This window comes from Peromyscus californicus, unplaced genomic scaffold (genome assembly GCF_007827085.1).
Source record: "Peromyscus californicus insignis strain IS unplaced genomic scaffold, ASM782708v3 Scaffold_6__1_contigs__length_162567912, whole genome shotgun sequence".
Classification (NCBI taxonomy): Eukaryota; Metazoa; Chordata; class Mammalia; order Rodentia; family Cricetidae; genus Peromyscus; species Peromyscus californicus.
In genome coordinates, this window is record NW_026294584.1 from 159,464,454 (window position 1) to 159,485,813 (window position 21,360).

The 21,360-nt window shown below is 42.9% G+C and overlaps 1 protein-coding gene across 3 annotated transcripts in view; it reads left to right on the top strand.

Moving 5' to 3' along the window:
• Nucleotides 1–21,360, top strand: part of Mrps35 (mitochondrial ribosomal protein S35) — a 34,873-nt gene that overhangs the window by 12,132 nt on the left and 1,381 nt on the right. For 2 of the 3 annotated variants that reach the window (XM_052721776.1, XM_052721777.1), the window contains 4 exons: nt 1,325–1,385; nt 8,491–8,630; nt 11,653–11,762; nt 12,923–12,992. In XM_052721776.1, coding sequence (XP_052577736.1) covers nt 1,325–1,385; nt 8,491–8,630; nt 11,653–11,762; nt 12,923–12,992 — 381 coding nt within the window. Of the gene's footprint in view, nt 1–1,324; nt 1,386–8,490; nt 8,631–11,652; nt 11,763–12,922; nt 12,993–16,238; nt 16,431–21,360 lie in introns of all 3 variants that reach the window. The other variant, XR_008214585.1, reaches the window with a different exon arrangement.

The following is a 21,360-nucleotide window of genomic DNA, read 5'->3' on the forward strand; positions in this document are numbered from 1 at the left end:
GCATAGTTTTTAGAGTATGCTTTTTAATTTTTCTTTCCAAATGAATTTATTAAAGATAAATTGCTTTTTACATGCTTAACATTATTATAAAAATTATACTGGTAGGGGCTGGAGAGACGGCTCAGCACTTAAGAACATTGGCTGCTCTTCCAGAGGACCTGGTTTTGATTCCACATGGCAGCTCACAACCATCTGTAACTCCAGTCTCAAGGGATTCAATACCTTCTGACTTCCTCCAGCTCCAGACATGCACAGTGCACATACACACATGCAGGCAAAGCACTCATACATAAAAAAGAAAATAAGTCTTTTTAAAAAAAACACTTATATTCGCTTTAAGAAATTATGCTGGTAAACGTTACTGGTTTTAAAGTAATCAACTCTTTGACCTTTCCTAAATTTTGACTTTATGTTTCACTGTGTCAGCATGAATGTATTCCTAATTTCATTAAACTGGTCAGTTAAGAGCTGAGTTTGGTGGAACATACTTGCAATACCAGCACTTGGGAGGCTGAGGCAGGAGGATCAGGAGTCCATCTCAAGTTCCAGGCTAGTCTTGGCTACAGGAGACTGTTTCTCAAAAAATTAATTAATAAATAAATATAATCAACTATCTAGTTGAGATTTGCTAGCTTTGTTCATTCAGTTTATAAAATGTTTGTTGTGTGCAAAGCAAAAATAATATACCATGTTTCTTGGAGGATTGTGTGATTGACAGATTGGTATCCTTACATGCATTCAAAAATCATTATTATTGTTTTTTGGACTTTTGAGTCCAGAGTGACCTTGACTTCACAAACTTCCTGCCTCAGTCTCCCTGGGTGCTAGAATTATAAGTGTAAGCTAACACACCCTGAATGCCTTATTTTTATAATGGAATTGCACATGAATACTGTAGATACATGACATAAAGAATGTATGAAAGTGTTTATTTTTTTAACGTGACTGCTGTCTTGTAAGACATAAAATGACTGCCATCTGATTCTGATGTATCAGAACTGAATCATATAGAATCTACTTCCTGACTGATGTCTGTGCTTGGAACCAATGCTGTAGAAGAGCTGTTGGACTTTACTTACATGATTTGTTGGGCCTGTGGTTTAGTTTCTAAGAATATGATCCTGTTCGTGTGTTGATGACAGAGCTGGCATGGTGGCGTAGCTGTAGTCCCAGCTACCCAGGAGGCCGAAGCAGGAAGGTCACTTGAACCTATGAGTTTGAAAATATCTGGGAAATATATCGAGACTCTAGCTCACAAAAAAAAGGGGGATGGGAGGGGGAGATTTGGCTGTAATTTATCCTTTTGAAACGTCTCTATTTTTAGATCCCGAATTTTCTGCATTTGACTCCTGTGGCGATTAAAAGGCACTGTGAAGCTCTCAAAGGTAGGTTTTCTTCTGGGAACTTGGGACTGATTTTAACATAAAACAAAGAATCTTAAGTCTAATGAGATACAACTTTATGTTCTGAGTCGCTGTCTCTTTCCTTTACTTTTATTTTGTTGAGAGGATCTTGTTCTTCTTTGCTAGGTAGCCCAGGGTGGCCTGAAATTTATGTTATGTGGTAGTGCTCCAGGAAGGCGCTACCCTCCTGCCTCTTTCTCCATTAAACAAAGATTTGTAAGTAGTTTGAGATGTTAGGTGTGTAAGCAGTTTATGTTTGTTATTATTATCACTGTCTTGTATGTGGGTGTTTTGCCTGCATGCATATTTGTATACCATGTGCGTGCCTAGTGCTCACGGAGGCCAGAAGAGGGTGTCAGATCCCCTGGAACTGGAGTTATACGTGGTTGTCAGCCACCATCAGGTACTGTGAATTAAACCTAGGTTCTTCTGGAAGAGCAGCCAGTGTGCTTAACTGCAGAGCCACCTCTCAGCCCTTTCATCAATAATTTTTTGCTGAGCACTGTAAACTCGTCAAAAATAAATAGAGGTTGAAACTAAGGTGTGGTTATGCACACTATAGTCCTGGCGGTCAGTAGACTGAGCCAGGAGGATGGTCAGTTTGAAGCTATCCTGGATAGTTTAACAGAATCTGAAAAAAACCAAACTAGCAAATAAGACAAAACAAAAACAAAAAACAAAGTGAAACCATAATTTTTTTTTAAATCACCAGATGGTAGGCTGTTTTACCCTAATTCCATTCTACATTTAAAAATAAACACCATTGTGAATATTTAATACATTCAGTGGCAGAAGCAGATTGTAGACCGATTTTTCTTTGGGTTGCCAACTCGCAAATAATGACACAGAGACTTAATTATGAAAGCTTGGCTTTAGCTTAGACTTGTTCCTAACTACTTCTTATAACTTAAATTAGCCCTTATCTTTTAATCTACATTCTTTTACGTGATTCGGTTACCTTTACTTTGTGCTGCCCATCCTGCTTCCTCCACTCCTGGCTGGTGACTCTACCTTTCTTCTTCCCAGCAATCAGAAGTCCTGCCTGTCTCTCCTGCCTAGCTATTGGCTGTTCGGCTTTTTATTAAAGCAATCACACCAATACATCTTTATACAGTGTACAAATATCCCACATTTCCCCCTTTTTGTCTAAATAAAGAGGGAAAATTTTAGCTCTTAACACAGGACAATAATTAGGTAAGAATTACATTCACAAGTCCATTTGCATTTGGCAAATTTAGAGAAAATATTCCATTATCTATCCTATCTTGGTGAGTCAAAGTTTTGTATCCAATTTACTTTCTATCCTGACTTATATTACCAATCCAAAACTTATCTTTTTAGACCTCAAAACATTTTCTTAGATAAACAACTTAAGCTTTTATGTCTCTCAAACTTATATACTTTACATCTCTTTTGTGAGTTTCCCTTCTGAATTTGGTAACAAGGAAAACTGTAACTATAACTATTTACTCTTTAACCTCATCAAAGACCTGAGAAGGATATAATATTACCTGAGTATACAGGAAGTGCAGAGCAAGCAACTTCCAAAACTATAGAAACAACCAGAGACACCTACCTGCCTGCCTGGACAGTCACCTAAGATTCCTCTGCAACGTTGGGGACTAGAATATCTGACAGACTTTTTTGTTAATCAGAAATTTTGAAGAACTATCCTACCTATTTTGGCAAAGTTTGACAATTACCTTCTTTTGTGTCCTGCTTGTCCAGTTTGGACAGCATATTGTCAGCAATTGAGGCAAGGGTAGTTTCTTTCCCAAATGGCTAGCTTTGCATCATAGAAAGCAAACTCCATGTAGAGGTTCTTTGATGTCCATCATCCTTTTTTGAAGTAAATTGGTGCTGCCAGCGAAGATGTGTCTCATTGTCATGAAAAGCCTTATGTTATTAAGACATTTTAAATGCCATATTCTGTAGGTCTTAGAAGTGTTTGAAGAACATCTGTCTATATAGAATATATCTCTCTTTGACCTTGAAAACATACCTAACATGACTATAAGTTTGATTATTATAGATGACTAACTACTCACCTGTATTTCTTAATTATCCTAAATAGTTAATAATAATAGCTTTCAAGGACTGAAAATTTACATTCCATTGTTAAATGAGCTGCATAGATACAATACCTTAAACAAGAGTAGAAACATATATATAGTATAACAAAAATAACATTGAATTTGTATCAGTATATAAAAATTCACACCAATGTAAAATAGTGGAGACTAGTAGTTGTTTTTTAGTTCAAAAGTTGACTCAACAATCCTTCCTTTTATCCTATCATTTCTATACTGTATCCCCCCATTTTCCCTTCAGAAAGAAATCCCTGAATCTCCTTTGCTCAGTTTTTTTTCCTGACCATGACCAACAACAACTTTCAACCAACCCCCTAAATGATGATAAACATCCATAATCCATGAACAATCAAAAAATCACATATTCCACCTCTTGGGAATGTGGGCATCATGTTTTTGAGACTGCTTTCTGTTGTCTGAGGACTATAGCATCTTTAGGAGACCCTGAAAAAATGAGATAATGGTCAAGGCCTAGGAGAGCTAGTTGTATTTTTTGTTTAGTCTCTGTGTGATGGGAAAGTGTAGAGCTTATCTTGGCTGGAGTAGTCTGTGAGGCTGGACCATCTCAGCTAGCAGCTTTGAAGTTGTTCTGGATATAGATTTTTGTGGAAACTGCAACTGAGGCAGGCATTCTGAGAGGCTAGGCTACTTGTCTTCATTGGTGTTTGGTCCTTTTTTTTCCTGAAAGCACACAAACTTTTAAAGGTAACATATCTGCATTAACACAAGTATGGAATGTGGTGTGCACAAGTCAGCTAAAGTTGATTTTTTTGTTTTATGTTTGAGCAGGTAAAAGTCATCTATTAACTTTATAAGTTTGTTTGGACTGTATAACCAAACCTCTATCCATGTAATAATAAGTCATGAAGACTCTGTAGCCAACAAGATTTATCATGTCTCGTCCAGTCTCAGAGCTGTTCCCATAGTAGAGGGATCAGCATATACATCACCTGTCCTGTAGTCTTTTTGGCTTCTTTTTTCATGTCTGTAGCCAAGATTTTCAAGAAGTCTTCCCCAATCAAATCTGATCTTTATTAGTTTTGAAGAGAACCATAACTTTTTGTTCCCTGTGGAAACAAAGGCATAACCCCTACCTCAGCACAATATATTTTTGACTTCTGTTTTGAAGTTAAGATAGTCTTAAAATATAGAGGTGGGTTTAATTGATCAGTTTCCATAATCCACTGTCTCTCAGCAGCTAATGATTTTTGTACATTATCATTTAAAAAATTTAAAGTCAACAAAGCACCATAAGGATCCAGACACCCTGTGTATTTCCCATCTTTACATGACTTATTCTTTTTATATTACTTTATTCTTTCTTTAAAGACTTATACTATTCGGGGCTGGAGAGATGGCTCAGAGGTTAAGAGCACTGGCTGCTCTTCCAGAGGTCCTGAGTTCAATTCCCAGCAACCACATGGTGGCTCACAACCATCTATAATGAGATCTGGTGCCCTCTTCTGGCCTGCAGACATACGGGCCAGCAGAATACTGTGTACACAATAAATAAATAAATCTTTAAAAAAAAAAAAAAAAAGACTTATACTATTCATTTGTTTCTGTGACTGTACCCTTTATTTATTTATTTATTTGTTTGTTTGTTTGTTTTTTAAGCATCTAAGCACATTTTCAAACATACTGTACCTTTAGAGGTTTTCTGTGTCTGGACCTGGCTTTACTAAGTACCTGCAGCATTCTCTGACCATGTGAGACAAGTCCTAAATTACCATGTCAGCAGCTGTGTTGCTTAGCTTAGTTTTTAAACATTTATTTATTTACTTATTCATTCATTCATTCATTCACTCATTTGAGACAAGATCTTGCTGTGTAACCCAGGTTAATCTGAAACTTGCTCTATAGAACTGGCCTCCACCTTGCAGTGATCTTCCTGCCTCTTCCTCCAGAGTGCACGATTACAGATTTGACCTGGTTAACTGTTTTAAAACATTGACAACTTAAAAGTGATACATATATGTAGTTAATCAAATAGTAGAAGCCTCCTGCTATTTCATCCCTGCCTCTTATCCCAGAAAAAATCTTTTAGTCATTCCTTAGTTCTTGTAATTACTTCCAGAGGACCGTGTTTATTTGTACCAGTTCTAGATCTGCTGACTTGAAGCAGCGGCTGTTGCTCCTTGGGCATTAGCGTATATGTCATCCACCTGCATGGTGGCTCTCTCCTTCCCTCATGGAATATTAGTATTTTCTCGTCACTATGACAGAGTACCCTACTGAAGCATCTTACAGGAAGATTTGTTTGGGTTCACAATGTGAGGGGTTCTAATCTGTCATGGCAGAGAGGGCGTGGCTATGGGCTCCTGGCTGACACAGCTGGAGTGTAAAGTGTCTTACTGTCTGACAGATCAGGAAGCAGAGCAATAACCCCACACCAATTTCCTCCAGTTAGGCCCTACCTCCTAGAGATTCGACAGCCTCCCAAAGCAGTGCCACCAGCTCATACAAATGAGCCTGCAGAGGAATGCCGCTCCCCACAGCAGCAATGACGTGAAGGCAAACATCTTCCCGTAGTTGTGTGTGTGTGTGTGTGTGTGTGTGTGTGTGTGTGTGTGTGTGTGTGTGCGCGCGCGCGCGCGCGCGCGCGCGCAAGCGAGCACTGATCCACAGCTCTTGGGGATTCTGTAGTTGAACAATTAGTACCTTTAGATAGGGCCATCAGCGAACACCAGGATGCTTTCAGGCACTCTTCGGTGCGCAGAAAACTTGTTCTGACTTTTTAGGAAAAGAACAAAAGCTAGGACGTTTCTAAGACTGACAACTTCCAAATTGATGTCCCACTTGACACAGATTGAATTCCACGTTTTTATCTTGTAAAAGCCAGTCCACAAATGCATTCCTGTACACCATGGTAAATTACATTTTTCATCTTTTTAATTTTTAACAAAATAATTTTAAAATTAGATTTTATTTATTCTGTGTGTGTGTGTGTGTGTGTTGTTGTGTTAGAGCATGTGCTTGCCGTGGTGTGCATATGGAGGTCAGGGACAGCTGACGGGACTCAGTTCCCTCCCTCCACTGTGTGGGTCCCTGGGGTCAAACATTTTTAGATGTGCTTGTATTCTAGCAACCGATTGTTTTGATAAAGGAGTTCTCTAATTCCTAAACTGAAATCAAGGCTTCTAAAGAGCACGTTCAGGATGGCAGCACTGTTTCCTACAGAGCGTAAATGAGCATTTTCCTATTTCCTTAATTACACTTCTGCCGTCTCTGGCTTGAGATTGCATCTTCCAAAAGACTCAAGGTTTTTCATCATTTCTTCTCAGTTTTCTTTTAAAGTAGGTCACTTGAGATTTTATATCTAACTTGCAAATGGAAAATGTGAAATGTAGGAGTTTAGTAATTTACCAAGTGGAGAAGTCAAGTAAAAGCCAAGACTTTTGAAAGTCAACCCACTGCTGTGCCTATCAGATGAGGCGCTAATGGGTCTATTATGTGCTTTCTCCTTGGCTGCGTTTTTATTTTTGGACACATAATTTAGGTAATTTAATGTAAAAACTATAATTATCATCTGGTGATTGAAATGACTTATTTGCAGTTTAAAAGAAAAAATATTCTGTGCAAAACCAACAGTCTGTGTACTTAAGCATACTGGTCTCTTACAAGTGCTTGGTGTCCTGCGTCATGGTGTAGAATGCTGCCTGAGTCCACAGTGGAAATGATGGTCAACCCTGCCCTGCTTTTCCCTTCTTCACATATCAGAGTATTATCCATTTCAGTGATGTCTCCCTTCCCTCAACACAGGCTTTAGGGACTGTCATCTTGGGGGTGGGGTTGTTTTGTTTTGTTTGAGACAGGGTCTCGCAGGGTAGCTCAATCTGGCTGGCACTCCCCATGTAGCCCAGGGTGGCCTTGAATTCATGACCTCCTGCTGCCTCAGCACAAGCCACTGATGTCAGAGAATCTTTGTAACTCAGAGTGACATTTTACTGACTCTGACCAAGCCTAAAGGAAGATAAAGTACTACTGTTGGGGAATTGGGGAAATGTCACAGGCAAAGGGCCTCTCAGTGTCCCCGATGTTATCTGTCCACAATGATGACCAGCTTCTCTCACAATGTGCTTTGCAAGAGGAAGCCTGGGTCTGTGAGGTCCGCCTATAACCGAGGAACCGATTGCTTTTCATAGAGTGGAGCTCTTCAAGGACTGAGAAGCGCCCCCAGTATGAGAAATCCTCATCCTCAGCTAAAAGCCCTGTCCACAGAGACTTGGCAGGAGTCAGGCAATGTGAAATCAGATACTAATAACTGTGGGAAGCTGGCAGCCACTCCCCATCAACAAATTGGGATCTGAGTTTATACCTCTGCTCGGGGAATGAGAGAGCCCTGTCCATAAGTGCTTGGGAAAGGACTGTGGTCTAGATCTCAGACCCAGACCGACCTTCTGTCTGGGGTATCTTCCCTTAAGATGAGGACAAGCTGTTTGTGTTTTCCATTTTACCACACTGGCTCATCGGGGTCACATGGTAGAGCAGGAATTGGTGTGGGGACCCTCTTAACGATGATGTAAGTTGGTTTCGGGAAGAATGTTGGCAGGACTTAGCTCCTCCGGGTCTCAGTTCCTGTCAGTTGATCTTGTCTAGTCATGTTGGTTTGGGGATAAGTTAGCAGTGAACTCTGGGCACTGAGCTGTCTGCCTGTTGTTGGGAAAGAAGAGTTAAACAGCAGCTGCTCGCAGAGCCTGGCACGTCCATCAAGATAGTGTACTCAGTTTCAGTGCTGAGGACTGGGCTGTGGGCATGGTAAGCGCCCCCAGCCATATCCCAGCATCCCTGCTCCCACCAAAGCTAACATTCTCAGGTTAGGATGGACCATAGAAGAAAGGGGTGAGGAATAGCAACATGCATGTCCAGTGCAGAGGAGAGCCTGTGCTTGACTTCTGTGACTCCAGACTCTACCAATGACTATCTTGTCTGCTGGCCCATGTTACAGTGGGCATCACTTACAGAGCTACAAATGAGATAACTTTTTATCATCTCAGATTTCTGCACTGAGTGGCCAGCTGCACTAGACAGTGATGAGAAGTGTGAAAAGCATTTTCCAATTGAGATTGACACAGCGGATTATGTGTCGTCAGGACCGTCTATTCGAAACCCCAAAGCACGAGTGGTAACATTAAGGGTAAGAGCATTTTGAACACTGTGACTGTCATTAGGTGTATTTTAAGTGCATTTTGTATCTGATTATAAAACGAATGCATTTTTACTGCTCATGCAGCCTATTGTGTTTAATGGGGTGGTATTGTGTGTGCTTTGTAATCTGATGATTGCATTTCATAGGAATAAACATCGTAACTGTTATTAAGCAATCGTTAGTTGTGTGTTGTGGAGTTGGTTCTCTCCTCCCACCTTTACATGAATTCTGGGTTAAACTAAAGAGTGTGGTGAAGGAGAAGAACAAATCCTATAATGTAGTTGTTCGTGGGTTCCTATTAGAGACAAAGGACCTAACAGAAGCAGTTCAGAGCAGATCTGTCCTGCTAGCTGTTTCACGGTGGGGAAAGATGGCAGCGGGAGCCCCTGTCCAAGACAACAGGAGCATGGGGCTGCTTCTCGTCTCTCTGGATCTGCAAGCAGAGAGCTTGGCCCGGAAGTGGAGCCAGGCCGTAACATGGGGGCTGTCCTCCCAGCTCCCCGATTCCTCCAGCCAGACCCAAGGTTCCAACCATTTCCCAAAGGTTCTTCGATGTCTTCAGACAGCACACCACCTGTGAACAAAATATTCAGACACTCGAGCCTGTGGGGACACTTCACATCCAAACCAATGAGTGTGTGTGGCATGTGAACATATATGTATGCCTGTTTTTCTGTGACTCTGGTGTGTGCATGTGCTTTCTATGTGTGCGTGTATGTACATGTGTGTTTGTGCATGTTTGTATGCTTTCTGTGTATGTTTGTGTGTGTATGCTTGTTTTTGTGTGTGTTTGTGTGTATGCTTGTTTCTGTGTATGTGTGCTTGTGTGTATGTTTGTTTGTGGGCTCATGTATGTGTGAGTGAGTGCATGTCTATGTAAGTATGTTTGGAGGTCCTGTGCTCGAGTCAGGAATCATCTTGGGTTACCCTCCACCTTATTCATTAATTGAGGCAGGACCTCTCATTTGAACCCAGAGCTTGCCAACCCAGTTAGTCCAGCTAGGCAGCCCACTCAGGAGCTCCCCCTCTCTGCCTGAGCTGGAGTTGCAGGCAGTCCGCTGATGGGTCTGAATGCAAGACCTTACACTTGTGCTGACACTTCAGCCTCCACAGTGTAAAACTGCAGAGTACGTGTTATGTTTTTCTCCATAGTCATAAACATTTAGAATCAGGGACTTTGTGTTTGTGTAAGACTTGACTTTTAAAGTGCTTCCCTCTGTTAGTCTCATTCCTGCAGAAATCCCCTGAGTTAAGTTGTCCTGAGAAACGAAGTTTTTCTGAGATAAAGTGACTTGAAGTTACAGAGCAAGTGGCAAACCCAGAAGCCTGCTCAGTTCTAATGTGTGGACCACAGTTCTGTCACATTGTGTTTGCAGATGTGGGAGACATTCCTCAGTGTTGTGTAGTTCTTGTGATAATAGACAGGCATTTGAGGACAGTGCATCACATTACAGCCTCCTGTGACTGGAAGTGCAGCATTGTTTGGGGATAATGTTAACAGCACAAGACTGTGGAAACAGAGCTTGTAAAACATGGATTTGGGAAGAGGCTGTGAATGGCACTTGGCCTGGAAGTCAGTGTTGGTCCAGCTCAAAGATGAGGATTTGCAGTGCCCTTCCGGGCTAGCAGGTGGCGTGCGTGTGCCACACAGCCACTTGTGAAGAGCTTCAGAGTGTCTGGCTGAAATCTTTTTATATAAGATACTAATGTGAATATGAATTTTAAAACAGTGATTGCAACAATAATCAACATTGCTGCCACTTTTTTTGAACATTGGCATAAAAATTGGAATTTTAAATGTTATTGTTTAATATTATAATTTCATAGGTGTTTAAAAAAAAAAACCACTGTATTCTCATTAGGGTATACCCAATATACCCTAATATAAAAGATGCTCATTTTGCTGGGCGGTGGTGGCGCACGCCTTTAATCCCAGCACTCGGGAGGCAGAGCCAGGTGGATCTCTGTGAGTTCAAGGCCAGCCTGGTCTCCAAAGCGAGTTCCAGGAAAGACCCTGATTCAACTCAATTTATCCTAAATATATCTAGTTGAAACAGAAATAGCATTTCTCTTTTTGCATCAGTGGGGACTGTACTCAAGATCTTGCACATGTGCTGGACAAACACTCCACCACTGAGCTACAGAATCACCTGTAAAGAAAAGGTTCTGAGCTAGGAATATAGCCAAGTGGCAGAGTGCCTGCCTTGTGTGCCAGACTGTGGCTTCATCCCCAGTGTGGGCAAAAGGGGGTGAGGGGAATGAGGGAGAAAAAACTTTTCTAGGAGGCCTCCACATCTTTTTTAAAAAATGTATTCATTCGTGTGTGTGTGTGTGTGTGTGTGTGTGTGTGTGTGTGTGTGTCCGTCCATGTCCTTGTGTGGTGGTCAGAGGGTAACTTGTAGGAGTCTGTTTTCTCTTTCTATCCTGTGGGGTCTGATGATTGAGCTCAGGTCCCCACGCTTGGCAGTCAGGGCTTTATGCCACTAAGCACTTTGCCAGCCTGGTAGACAAGTTCCTAACAGCCGGGGGGCCAGTATTAGCTTCTGAAGAATGTTGATTCTTCCCTGGTATGATATTCCAGCCTCCTAGAGCCTTTAGGTTGGGGTGTCATTTTCGTCCTGAACCAGTTGCAGGGATGCAGTAACATGGTCTCAGGGTGGAGTGGTTGGGAGTGCTTGGGTCTGTGCTGTTTCAGCAACCTCTTACTTCCGGTGTCCAGTTACTGACAGTGATGGGGTTTCTGTCAGCGCTTCTCATAAGCTTTGTGTGGATCCCGCAGGGAAGCTGCAAGCGCCAGCACTTTGCAAGAGCTCCAAACTGTGTTTTCACTTTGCTTTTCCACTTTCCAAGAGTAAGGTTGGGCCTGTGCGCTTTGCTGACTGCTAACTGCATACAGAGAAGTTGGGGAAGTTTTGTTTTTTGAGTTTAATGTTGATTTAAATAGCTCTGCTTTTCTTCATTAAACAAATTATATGATTTTTTTTTACATATTTTTTCTTGTATTTTTAAGGTTAAACTTTCCAGTTTGAATTTAGACAACCATGCAAAGAAGAAACTTATTAAACTTGTAGGAGAGAGGTATTGCAAGACAACTGATGTGCTCACTATCACCACAGACAGGTGGGTGGAACTTTGCGGACTAGTGTTCTTCGTTGTGTGTGTCTATCTCTCTGTGTGTCTGTGCCTTTGTTGTGTGTGCCTCTGTGTGTGTGTGTGCAACTGTGTGTGCATGTGCACCATCTGATAATGCTGCTTTTACTGTCAATGATAGTACCTATCATTTATCTAGTTATATGATTTATGCTGGCAACTATGTAGAGTTAAAAGCCATGTGATGCTTTTTTATAAGCCATGTGATGCTTTTTTATAAGCCATGTGATGCTTTTTTATAAGCCATGTGATGCTTTTTAATAAGCCATGTGATGCTTTTATTTTATACTTTAAGTGATTAGAGGCATTTGTTACTTTTTCTATCTTATTCTAAAAGTATCACATGTCATTCTCATAGGAAGTTTCACTTAATACTGGGGTCTTAGTTCGATTTTAAAATAGCAGCAATAGACACATAGTACAGCTCATTTTTGAAAGAGTCAGCATCTGCTCTTGCAAAAAAAGATTTATTTCTATTTTATGTATATGAATGTTTTGCCTGCGTGTATACCATGTACATACAGTGGCCATAGAGGCCAGAAGAGGGTATCAGATCCCCTAGAACTGAAATTACAGATGGCTTTGTGAGCTGCCATGTGAATACTGGGACCCGAACCCAGGTCCTCTGCACCAGCAGCCAGTGCTCTTACCGACTCGGCTGTCTCTCCAGCCTTGTCTGTCTGTCCTGCTTTTTAAATGGACTCGTTAGATAAGCTTGTGCTGTCCACATGGCTCGAAGCACTGAAATGATAAAGAGAATGTCTTGGGCATATCGTATTCAAAGTCGCTTAATGCTACTAAGCTCAAATAACTCCATTAATGATGAAAGCAAAGATAGAAATAACAGTATTTAATATCCTGAATATTCTCATTCTCTCTCTTTTCAAGACAGGGTCTCACTATGTTGTCCTGACTGGCCTAGAACTCACTGTGTAGACCAGGATGGCCTCAGACTCACAGAGATCCATCCACCTTTGCCTCCCACGTGTGCCGCCAAGTCTAGCTATCCTGAGTATTCTAAGCGCAGAATTTTCCTAAGGCAGATAAAGTTCAAAGAATGCTACCTGTTGTCTTAGAATGTCTTATGAATTATCTGTATGCTGAAACTTTGACCTGTTCTCTTCTTAAAGATGCCCTTTGAAGAGGCAGAACTATGACTATGCGCTGTATCTCCTCACAGTCCTGTACCACGAGTCTTGGGTAAGTGTGTGTGTGTGTGTGTGTGTGTGTGTGTGTGTGTGTGTGTGTGTAGGGGGGCAAGGACATATGTGATGTACTGCAAGCGTGGATAAAATGTGTGTGAAGACCGTGAGGTGATTCATTTGGCCAGTCTCAGGACAGTGTTCCTGCCATGCCCTGCTCTTAGATATGGCAGAGTGGAAGTAATGGGGGAAAAGCCACCAGTCCACCGAATGAGCTTTCTAATGGATTCATCCAGAGATATGGTGACTTCTCAGTGGGGCAGGGTTCCCTGTGTTGACCCTTAGTGGGGACCCAGGAGAGAAGCATCTCCCTGTGTGTTAGTGGCAGCCCTCAGGGATGATCGGTTAACACATGCAGCTGTTTTCAGACTGCTTATTACATTTTCATTGTTACTAACAATGATCAGGTTTAACACAGTGAGTGGCAAGTGGAAGGAAAACAAAGCTTTATTTCAAGATTAGTAACAAAACAGCCTCCGGCTCTCTTCTTCTGCAGGGTTCTCTCCCATGATTCATCTGTGTTTTATATCCTGGCTTTCGGAATGTCATCATGGTAGCAGTTAATCTCTTTCCTGTCGATTGATTGAGAACTGCCCTTGACTTGAGATAATTAAGTTCCCTTTGAACCAAGAACATGTTTGAATTAGCTGCAGGTCCATAGCTGCTGTCGAAAGAGTTAATAACAAACAATAAAAACCAGCCAGTTTGGAGTCTCTTACGTTGCCAGCTGCCTGTAAAGTGAATTCGCCAGAGGAAATGACAGGCATAAACAAATTCAGTGACAGTTGACTTCCCAGATTCTTTCTGTGGTTCTGTGACACAGAATCCAGCAAGGCTGTACTCTGGACTCACGCCTTTCATCTTTCACACTAATTACTTTGATGCCAGAGTAAGTACCACACACAACTGTCTTAAACTGCTGTAATTAGAGAATTCCTACATGAAAATTGGCCCTCGATCCTTCCTGAACAGACTGCATCAGTGAAGACACAGGTACCAATGAGCCACAGAGCTTTGTAGGGCTCTAGGATGGGGTTTTACTGAATTATTTCTCCTTCACCAAGCTTGGAATTCATACTTGAAACGGATGTTGCCACCTGGTGTTTGAGCCAGTGTTCAGAGCCCCTGCCCAGTCCACTGCTTTATTCTCAGTGGGCTGGCCTCTGAACACTTGGTGTGCAGATATGAATGTCCTTTGGCTTTTTAGAGTTTCTATGGAGGCCACTTCTGGAAAAGTGTTCATCTAGACTTAGTGTAAGAGTGTTTGCTGCCTAGCAGTCAAAGCAAGTTAACTATAGCAGTGTCAATTATCTTCAGTCAGTATAGACGTCACAAAGCATGGCTTTAGGACCCGAGGCCGGCGCTTCACATTCTTGAGTGCTGGCAGTGATGGGAGGTGGGTGTTTGCTAGACCAGTGTCCTCGGATATGCTAACCTTGTGTCAGTGTTCAGTTCGATGAGCTGTGAGTCAGCCTTCAGCATGCGGGACCATGCGGACTTGGATGCTAGCCTTGGTTCTGTGACTGCCTACATGGGTCATCGTTCTAAGCATCAAAAGCCATGTGTAAGCTGTCTAGGCTCTGATACTAGGTTTCCTTCTAAACAGAATTTTTTATAATATCTAGCAAATTATGAACTCTCAGGAACTGCAGTAAACAGTTAAAAATATTAAAGTGAAACTTTTTTTTCTTAGAGTTTCAAGTACCATTATTACAAATTCCTCTAAACAGCCTGTATTTAACTTGACAGAGCTCTGTATACTGAAGCCAGGCTAGAGCGTGCGATCTGCTCAGTCTGACTGGCTGCAGAACCTGCTGTTCCCCTGTGCAGTGTGATGTGTGTTAGCTCTCCACAGGGGAAGGAGGACTGGAGGACTTGCACAGAGGCAGGCGAGTGCCAGCACAGGGCCAGGGGAGGTTTGGAGGTGGGGGCTGGCACCAGAGGCCCTCGGGGGCTCTGACGCTGAACTGCTACAAAGGCTCCTTTTTAACAATTAAACGTGGGTTTTGATTGGCGTTCACCTTACTACAGTTGTGTGTCTAAATACTGGGCATTGAGCGTGGGGCTTCCTGAAAACTAGGCAAGGGTTCTCCTGCTAGGCTCTTTCCCTAGCTATCATGATGGTCTTATTGCAAAGGAAAAAAGCCTGACTTTAAAAATCATGGCGTCTCTAAGTTGAAGTTTGCATGAGGTGTTGGAGCAAGCACAGACCCTTCTCCTGATAGCTGAACTACAACCTCAACCCAAAGTTAGATCGGTTTATACTCGTCAAGAGAGTTCACTTTAAAGGGGACCTTACAGTAAATACTTCCGATAAAAATGAAGTCTTGGTTGAAATAGAGGCATGCAAACCAGAGGAGGTCTGCTGACAGGTGCAGTTGCTTGCCAGCTCTTCTCTCACGTAGCGTCAGGGCTGGAGTCTCCCTACAGACCTGTTGATTAGTTTAGCCTCAGCACAACCCTTGACTTGGAAAGAGAGTCCTATAAGAAGTGGATCCTGTGGCAAAGATGCCAGCTGGCTGGGTGATGAAGCATCTGTTCTTCGGGATGCCTTCCTTTTCCCAGCCTCCCAAGAGCAGAGCCAGGTCTAATGCTGGACCTGGTGCTCGCCTATGATTTCCTCTCCTAGGTGTTGGGCTCACTGTCAGCAGTCAGCATCTTCCCAGTCAGTTCTGTTGTTGATTAGAAAAGGTGATATGTGATCTTAATACCCAAGCCCTCTCCCTCTTCCCCTCCCTTGCCCCTCCCACCATCAACCCCCACTGTCTCCAGTGAGCCCTTTGGGCTAACAAAGGAGTCAGCCAGGAAGTTTTGAAAGTATTTCAAATCAATCTTTTTTTTTTTCTTTTCCTGTTTTAGTGCAGAGCATTTAGTGCGGGTCACCCTTTTTACCCTGAAAATCAAGGATGGAAGGCTGTTTTATTACAATCTATTTTTTTTTCTTTAAAAATTTTTTTTTCATTTTACATACCAACCCCTAACCCCCCCCCATCCCTCTTCCCAGTCTCCCCCGCCCCACCCCCGCCTCTCCCCTTACAATCTGTTTTTTATGCTGTGAAATTTTGACCTATAGCAGAGGTGCCCAAGGTCACTGAGATTATCAGCAAAGGAGCACAGCCTGAACTGCTGCTGAGTTCCTTTTGTCACAGCAGTGTGTGCTTTAGTTTGTCCAGCTTTGACTTCCAGAATAGTCAACAATCAGAGCTGAAATAAAACCTGACCTGTGCTGTTCCTGTCTTCTCAGAGTCAGTAGCTGAGGAATCAAGAGTCACCTGGGTCCATGCCCACTGCCAGCCAGGCTTGTGTCCCCGCACCTGTGGAGTCCTGCAGCTTCAGGGTCCGTCTGTAGCACAGATCCAGAGGCTCTGCAGCACTTCTGATGAAGAACCTGACTGTTAATTATCTCATAATTGTTAAAGAGGAAACTAATTAGAAGGTTAGCCTCTCTGAAGACAGTTTTTGTGCCTGACAAGTGTGAGCAGAAGGATGGAGATGTTTGTAACACAGGAATTTGGACATCAGGTGGAAGCAGCAATGTTACCTAGAGGCAAGACCTTTCCTCCACCTTACCTGAGCTAAGCCTTGCTTCCCTTTCCTCCCAAGGGCTGAAATAAAACATCTGAGAGTTATCCATTCTTTTCTTCCTGTATCTAGTACATTACCAGATCTTTCCTGTTCTGATGGAAATATCTGTTGAGCTGTTTCCCTCCTTCCTTCTGCTGCTGCTCCAGTGAGCATCTTCTTGTCCTTCACCCGAGTCACTGTCGCAGCCTCCTGACTGGTCCCACCACTGCCTTCCATTTTGTCCTTGTCTCCTTCATAATACCCTGGGTTTCCCAGCTTCATGTCGAGTCTGACTCCAGTGTGTCCTTCACAGAGTATGCCTCTTCATTCCTGGCCACTTGGGAGTATGGGCTGTGTGCTCTAGTCAGCCGGGTGTGAAGCCACTGCAGTCCCCATGTGTTGTGACTTTGCATGTGTCCTTCTGCATTATTGGTCAACCTTTCAGATGTATGTGAGACCTTTAATACAAGGATGACACCACTCCTGGATGTTCCCTGATACCTTCCTTCCTTCCTCGGTTGACATTCTCTCATGTTTAGTACCTGTGCACATATCTGCCTCATTGGGGGTTGTTGTGAAATAATCTTTACACTGTGTAAAGACATGTCACTGGGATTGGTTTAATAAAAAGCTGAACAGCCATTAGCTAGGCAGGAGGTATAGCAGGACAGCCAAGAGGATGCTGTGAAGAAGAAAAGTAGGGTCACCAAGTGACCCAGAGGGAGCAAGACATACTGGAGGACAGGTAAAGCCTCAAGCCATGTGGCAATATATAGATTAACAGAAATGGGTTGATTAAAGTTTAAGAGGTAGTTAGTAACAAGCCTAAGCTATGGCCAAGCTTTTATAATTAATAAGTCTCTGTGTCATTACTGAGGAGCTGGCGGTTCTGACCAAACGGTCCAACTACAGTGGACAAGGACAGTTTTTCACTCATCTGTTTCCCTAGTATGTAGTACAGTATCTGGCACACAGTACTCAGTGAAATGCTTTTAAAACTGGTCCAAACTAATTTGAACTCCTTGATGTATGCAGTTAAAATTTAGCCTTGACAGCTGAAATAATTGGCAGGATTTTTTTTTTTTTACTTCTTTTAAGAATTTTTTTTTCAAATTCCCTATTTTGTAGCTATATAAATTACAGTGTTTATTGTGTGTGTTTGGAGGGGGGGGCACACATATCATAGTGCTGTGTGGAAGTCGAAGGACAACCTGTGGGAGTCAGCTCTTCCTTCCACGTGGGTCCCAGCGACTGAACTGGGTCATCAGGCATGGCTTGGCAGCAAGTGCCTTCACCTATTGAGCTGTCTTGCCAGCCTAGTTGTTTTAGTGGTTAAACTGTTTTTCCTCCGTAGGACAACAGCGTCCTTGTCATCGTGAATAGTGGAATATTACTATGACTCATGTCCTTGTCAGAGAGCTGTGAATACAGTGGCAGGAGGTGGCAGATCTGTGTGTAGGAGGCAGTTACTTCTGTTGCTGCAGAGGGTGCTGACTGTTGCATTAACTAGATAGCATGTTCTTTGTATTAAATTTGTGCTTACAGAGGAGAAGGATATTAGGTTCAAATCAAGTTATCCTTTTGCCCTGAGATTCTTCTCACCAGGTCTCTGTGTTCCTTAGAACATGCTGTTCCACCACTGAGGCCCATTGTGGTTTTGGGCAAATTATTTAATTGCTCTGGACTTGAGTTTGCTGGTCTGTAAAACAGATGATAATAGTTGTAACTCACAGGGTTATGTGAGAGGTCAGTGAGTTAATAATGTTGGACTCTACAACAGTGCGTGGCGTGCAGTGAGTCTCCTGGTGGCCATCTGGCTGTGTCCGTGCTGCTTGGCCCTGCCTGGCCCTGATCTCTCCCTTGACTGCTGAGCTTGTGTGGGACCTTTATGAGTCCGTATCCCTGCTGGGATTCTGCTCTGCAGCGGGCACCTGCTCAACGTCAGGCCTCTCATTGGGCTGAGGCTCCAGGAGGGCCCAGTGCCTGGCGCAGCAGGTGGTTCATAGATTTATTGAATGAAGGAGTCAATGGATGATGGAGCCAACTGGGAAGGTGAATGGAAAGTTGCTGCTTCAGAGGTGTGGTCGGTCAGGGAGAGAGGAGTGTGTGTGTGAGTGTGTGTGTGTGTAAGCATTCAGGGTGGGCCAGGGGGAGGGTGGGTATGTGCAAATGAGTGCCATACCTACAGGGTCAGAGGCATCAGATCCCCTGAACTGAGCCAGGTGGATAGCTGTGAGTTTGAGGCCATCCAGTGCGTGTCCTATGGTTATTAACGACATTTTGTTTATATTTGCATCTTCGTTTATTGCATGCTAAATATTGTCTTTTCTTTCATTTAAAAAAAAGATTTATTTTATCTTCAGTTGTGTATGGGTTGTCTGTGTGTACGGGTATGTGCACATAAATGCAAGGCCCTCACAGACCAGAGGACGGTGCCATGTTCCCTGGAGTTGCGTTTCAGGCACTTGTGAGCTCCTGTATGTGGGTACTGAGAACCAAACTTGGGTCCTCTAGAAGAGCTGTGTATGTCCTTAACCACTGAGCCACCTCTCCAACCCTTTCATTGTTTTGAGATAAGATTTGTCTGTGAGCCCAAGCTGGCCTTGGCCTTTTACTCACAATTCATAGATTTCTGAGCAGGTAAGATCATAGGCTTGTCCTTTACTACTGCACCCTCCTCAAGTTGTGTTTTCCATAAGCCCATAGCAACTCCAGTTGATAGTGTCTATCGGAAGGGATTTCCTTATCTCCATAAGCAGGCAGCAGCCCAGGCTTGTCATATTCATTCTGATTGAATTGGTCTTAGCTGGGATGCAGTTTTCATGATTTAGTTTACCTCTGTTTGTCCCTTCTCTTCATCATAGCACCCAGTCTTGGGTAAGTGCCTTCTCATGTGGGGAGGATGGCTGTCTGTTCCCTCAGAAGTTTGAGGTCTGGGTTGGTAATGGCGAGCCCCTTACAGCTTCATGATCCAGCAGCCTGGGAAGGGTGCTCTCCTCCCAGGACTCTGTGTCCTCAGCACCGTGAGATTATAGGAGATCTCACTGTGCTTTTTAGAATCCTGGCCTGACTTGCAGCTTCCTATAAGCAGCCCAGAACCAAAGCCAGTTCTTCATGTAGCTTCCCAAATTCTGGTCTGTCTTGCAAGCCCTGGCTCATACCTCAGTGTCAGAGTCCCTTTGAATAAAGCAAACTCCACTCTTAATGTGCAGAATCAGAAAATGTTCCAAGGAAGAAAGTGCCAGTGATTGTTCAGAAGGACTTTTCTGTGTTCTTGCAGCCAGGAGTTCTCATTCACGTAGTCCTCGTGGATTCCATAATCTGCGGTGTCCCTACTGCAGCGGGGCTGTGTACCTGGTTTTCTTCACTTGCACTTGCTGTGACCTGCTCCATCTTGTTTTAAAGTAGCAGCTGTAGCTAGATGGGACAGCACACACTCATATCCCAGCAGTTGGCCACCTAAGAATAGTTTGCAAGTTCAAGGCCAGAGAGAAAAACTAAAGAAGGAAGAGACAATGAAGTTTGCTTTTAAAAAAAAAAAAGCTTTTGTAAGATTTTGTATTTGTGCTTCTTAAATAGAGAATATTCCAAAGGGATGTGCTTCATTAAAAAAAAAAAAAAAAAGTACTGCCTTTGTATCTTTGAGAAAGTCTGGAGGGTGTTGGAGTAGCTTCTGTTGTTGTTTTTCGATGTGGTCTCACTATGTAGCCTGGGCTGGCCTATCTCACCTCCTGAGTGTGGGGTTAAAGGTGGACACAACCACGCCTGGCCTACTGTGGCTTCTTGGTGCCATTTATGAGCAGCCTTTCCAGTCGGCGTTGTTTGCATTGCAGTGTGCCTTAGGTGACATGGCAACAAGGCACCAGAACTAATAATGCAAGAACAGAAGATAAAAATAACAGCAAAGCAAGTTTAGAGGATATGAAGCTATTATGACAAAAAGCAAAAGCTGTGTGTGCATCCGTATACATCCCCCCCTTCAGGATTTCCTCTATCATCAAAACAAAAACTGTGTGTGCATCCGTATACATCCCCCCCTTCAGGATTTCCTCTATCAAAGCAAAAGCTGTGTGTGCATCTGTATATATCCCCCCCTTCAGGATTTCCTCTGTCATCAAAGCAAAAGCTGTGTGTGCATCCGTATACATCCCCCCTTCAGGATTTCCTTTATCAAAGCAAAAGCTGTGTGTGCATCTGTATACATCCCCCCCTTCATGGTTTCCTCTATCAAAGTAAAACTATGCCTCCAAGCCGGGCGGTGGTGGCGCACGCCTTTAATCCCAGCACTCGGGAGGCAGAACCAGGCGGATCTCTGTGAGTTCGAGGCCAGCCTGGGCTACCAAGTGAGTTCCAGGAAAAGGCGCAAAGCTACACAGAGAAACCCTGTCTTGAAAAACCAAAAAAAAAAACAAAAAAAACAAAAAAAAAACTATGCCTCCAGATATGTTCCTGATTTAATTATCATGGTGCTTTATCTTCCCTGTCATTCCCACATCTTAGAAAGATAATACTTCTATCAGTTCATTATTTTTAACATTAGAAATGTGAAATATATGGGGCTGGAGAGATGGCTCAGAGGTTAAGAGCACTGACTACTCTTCCAGAGCACTGACTACTCTTCCAGAGGTCCTGAGTTCAATTCCCAGCAACCACATGGTGGCTCACAACCATCTGTAACGTGATCTGGTGCCCTCTTCTGGCCAGCAGTCATACATGCTGTATACTAAATAAATAAATCTTTAAAAAAAAAAAAAAAAAAAAAAAAAAAAAAAAAGAAATGTGAAATATCAGGGGGTGTGGCA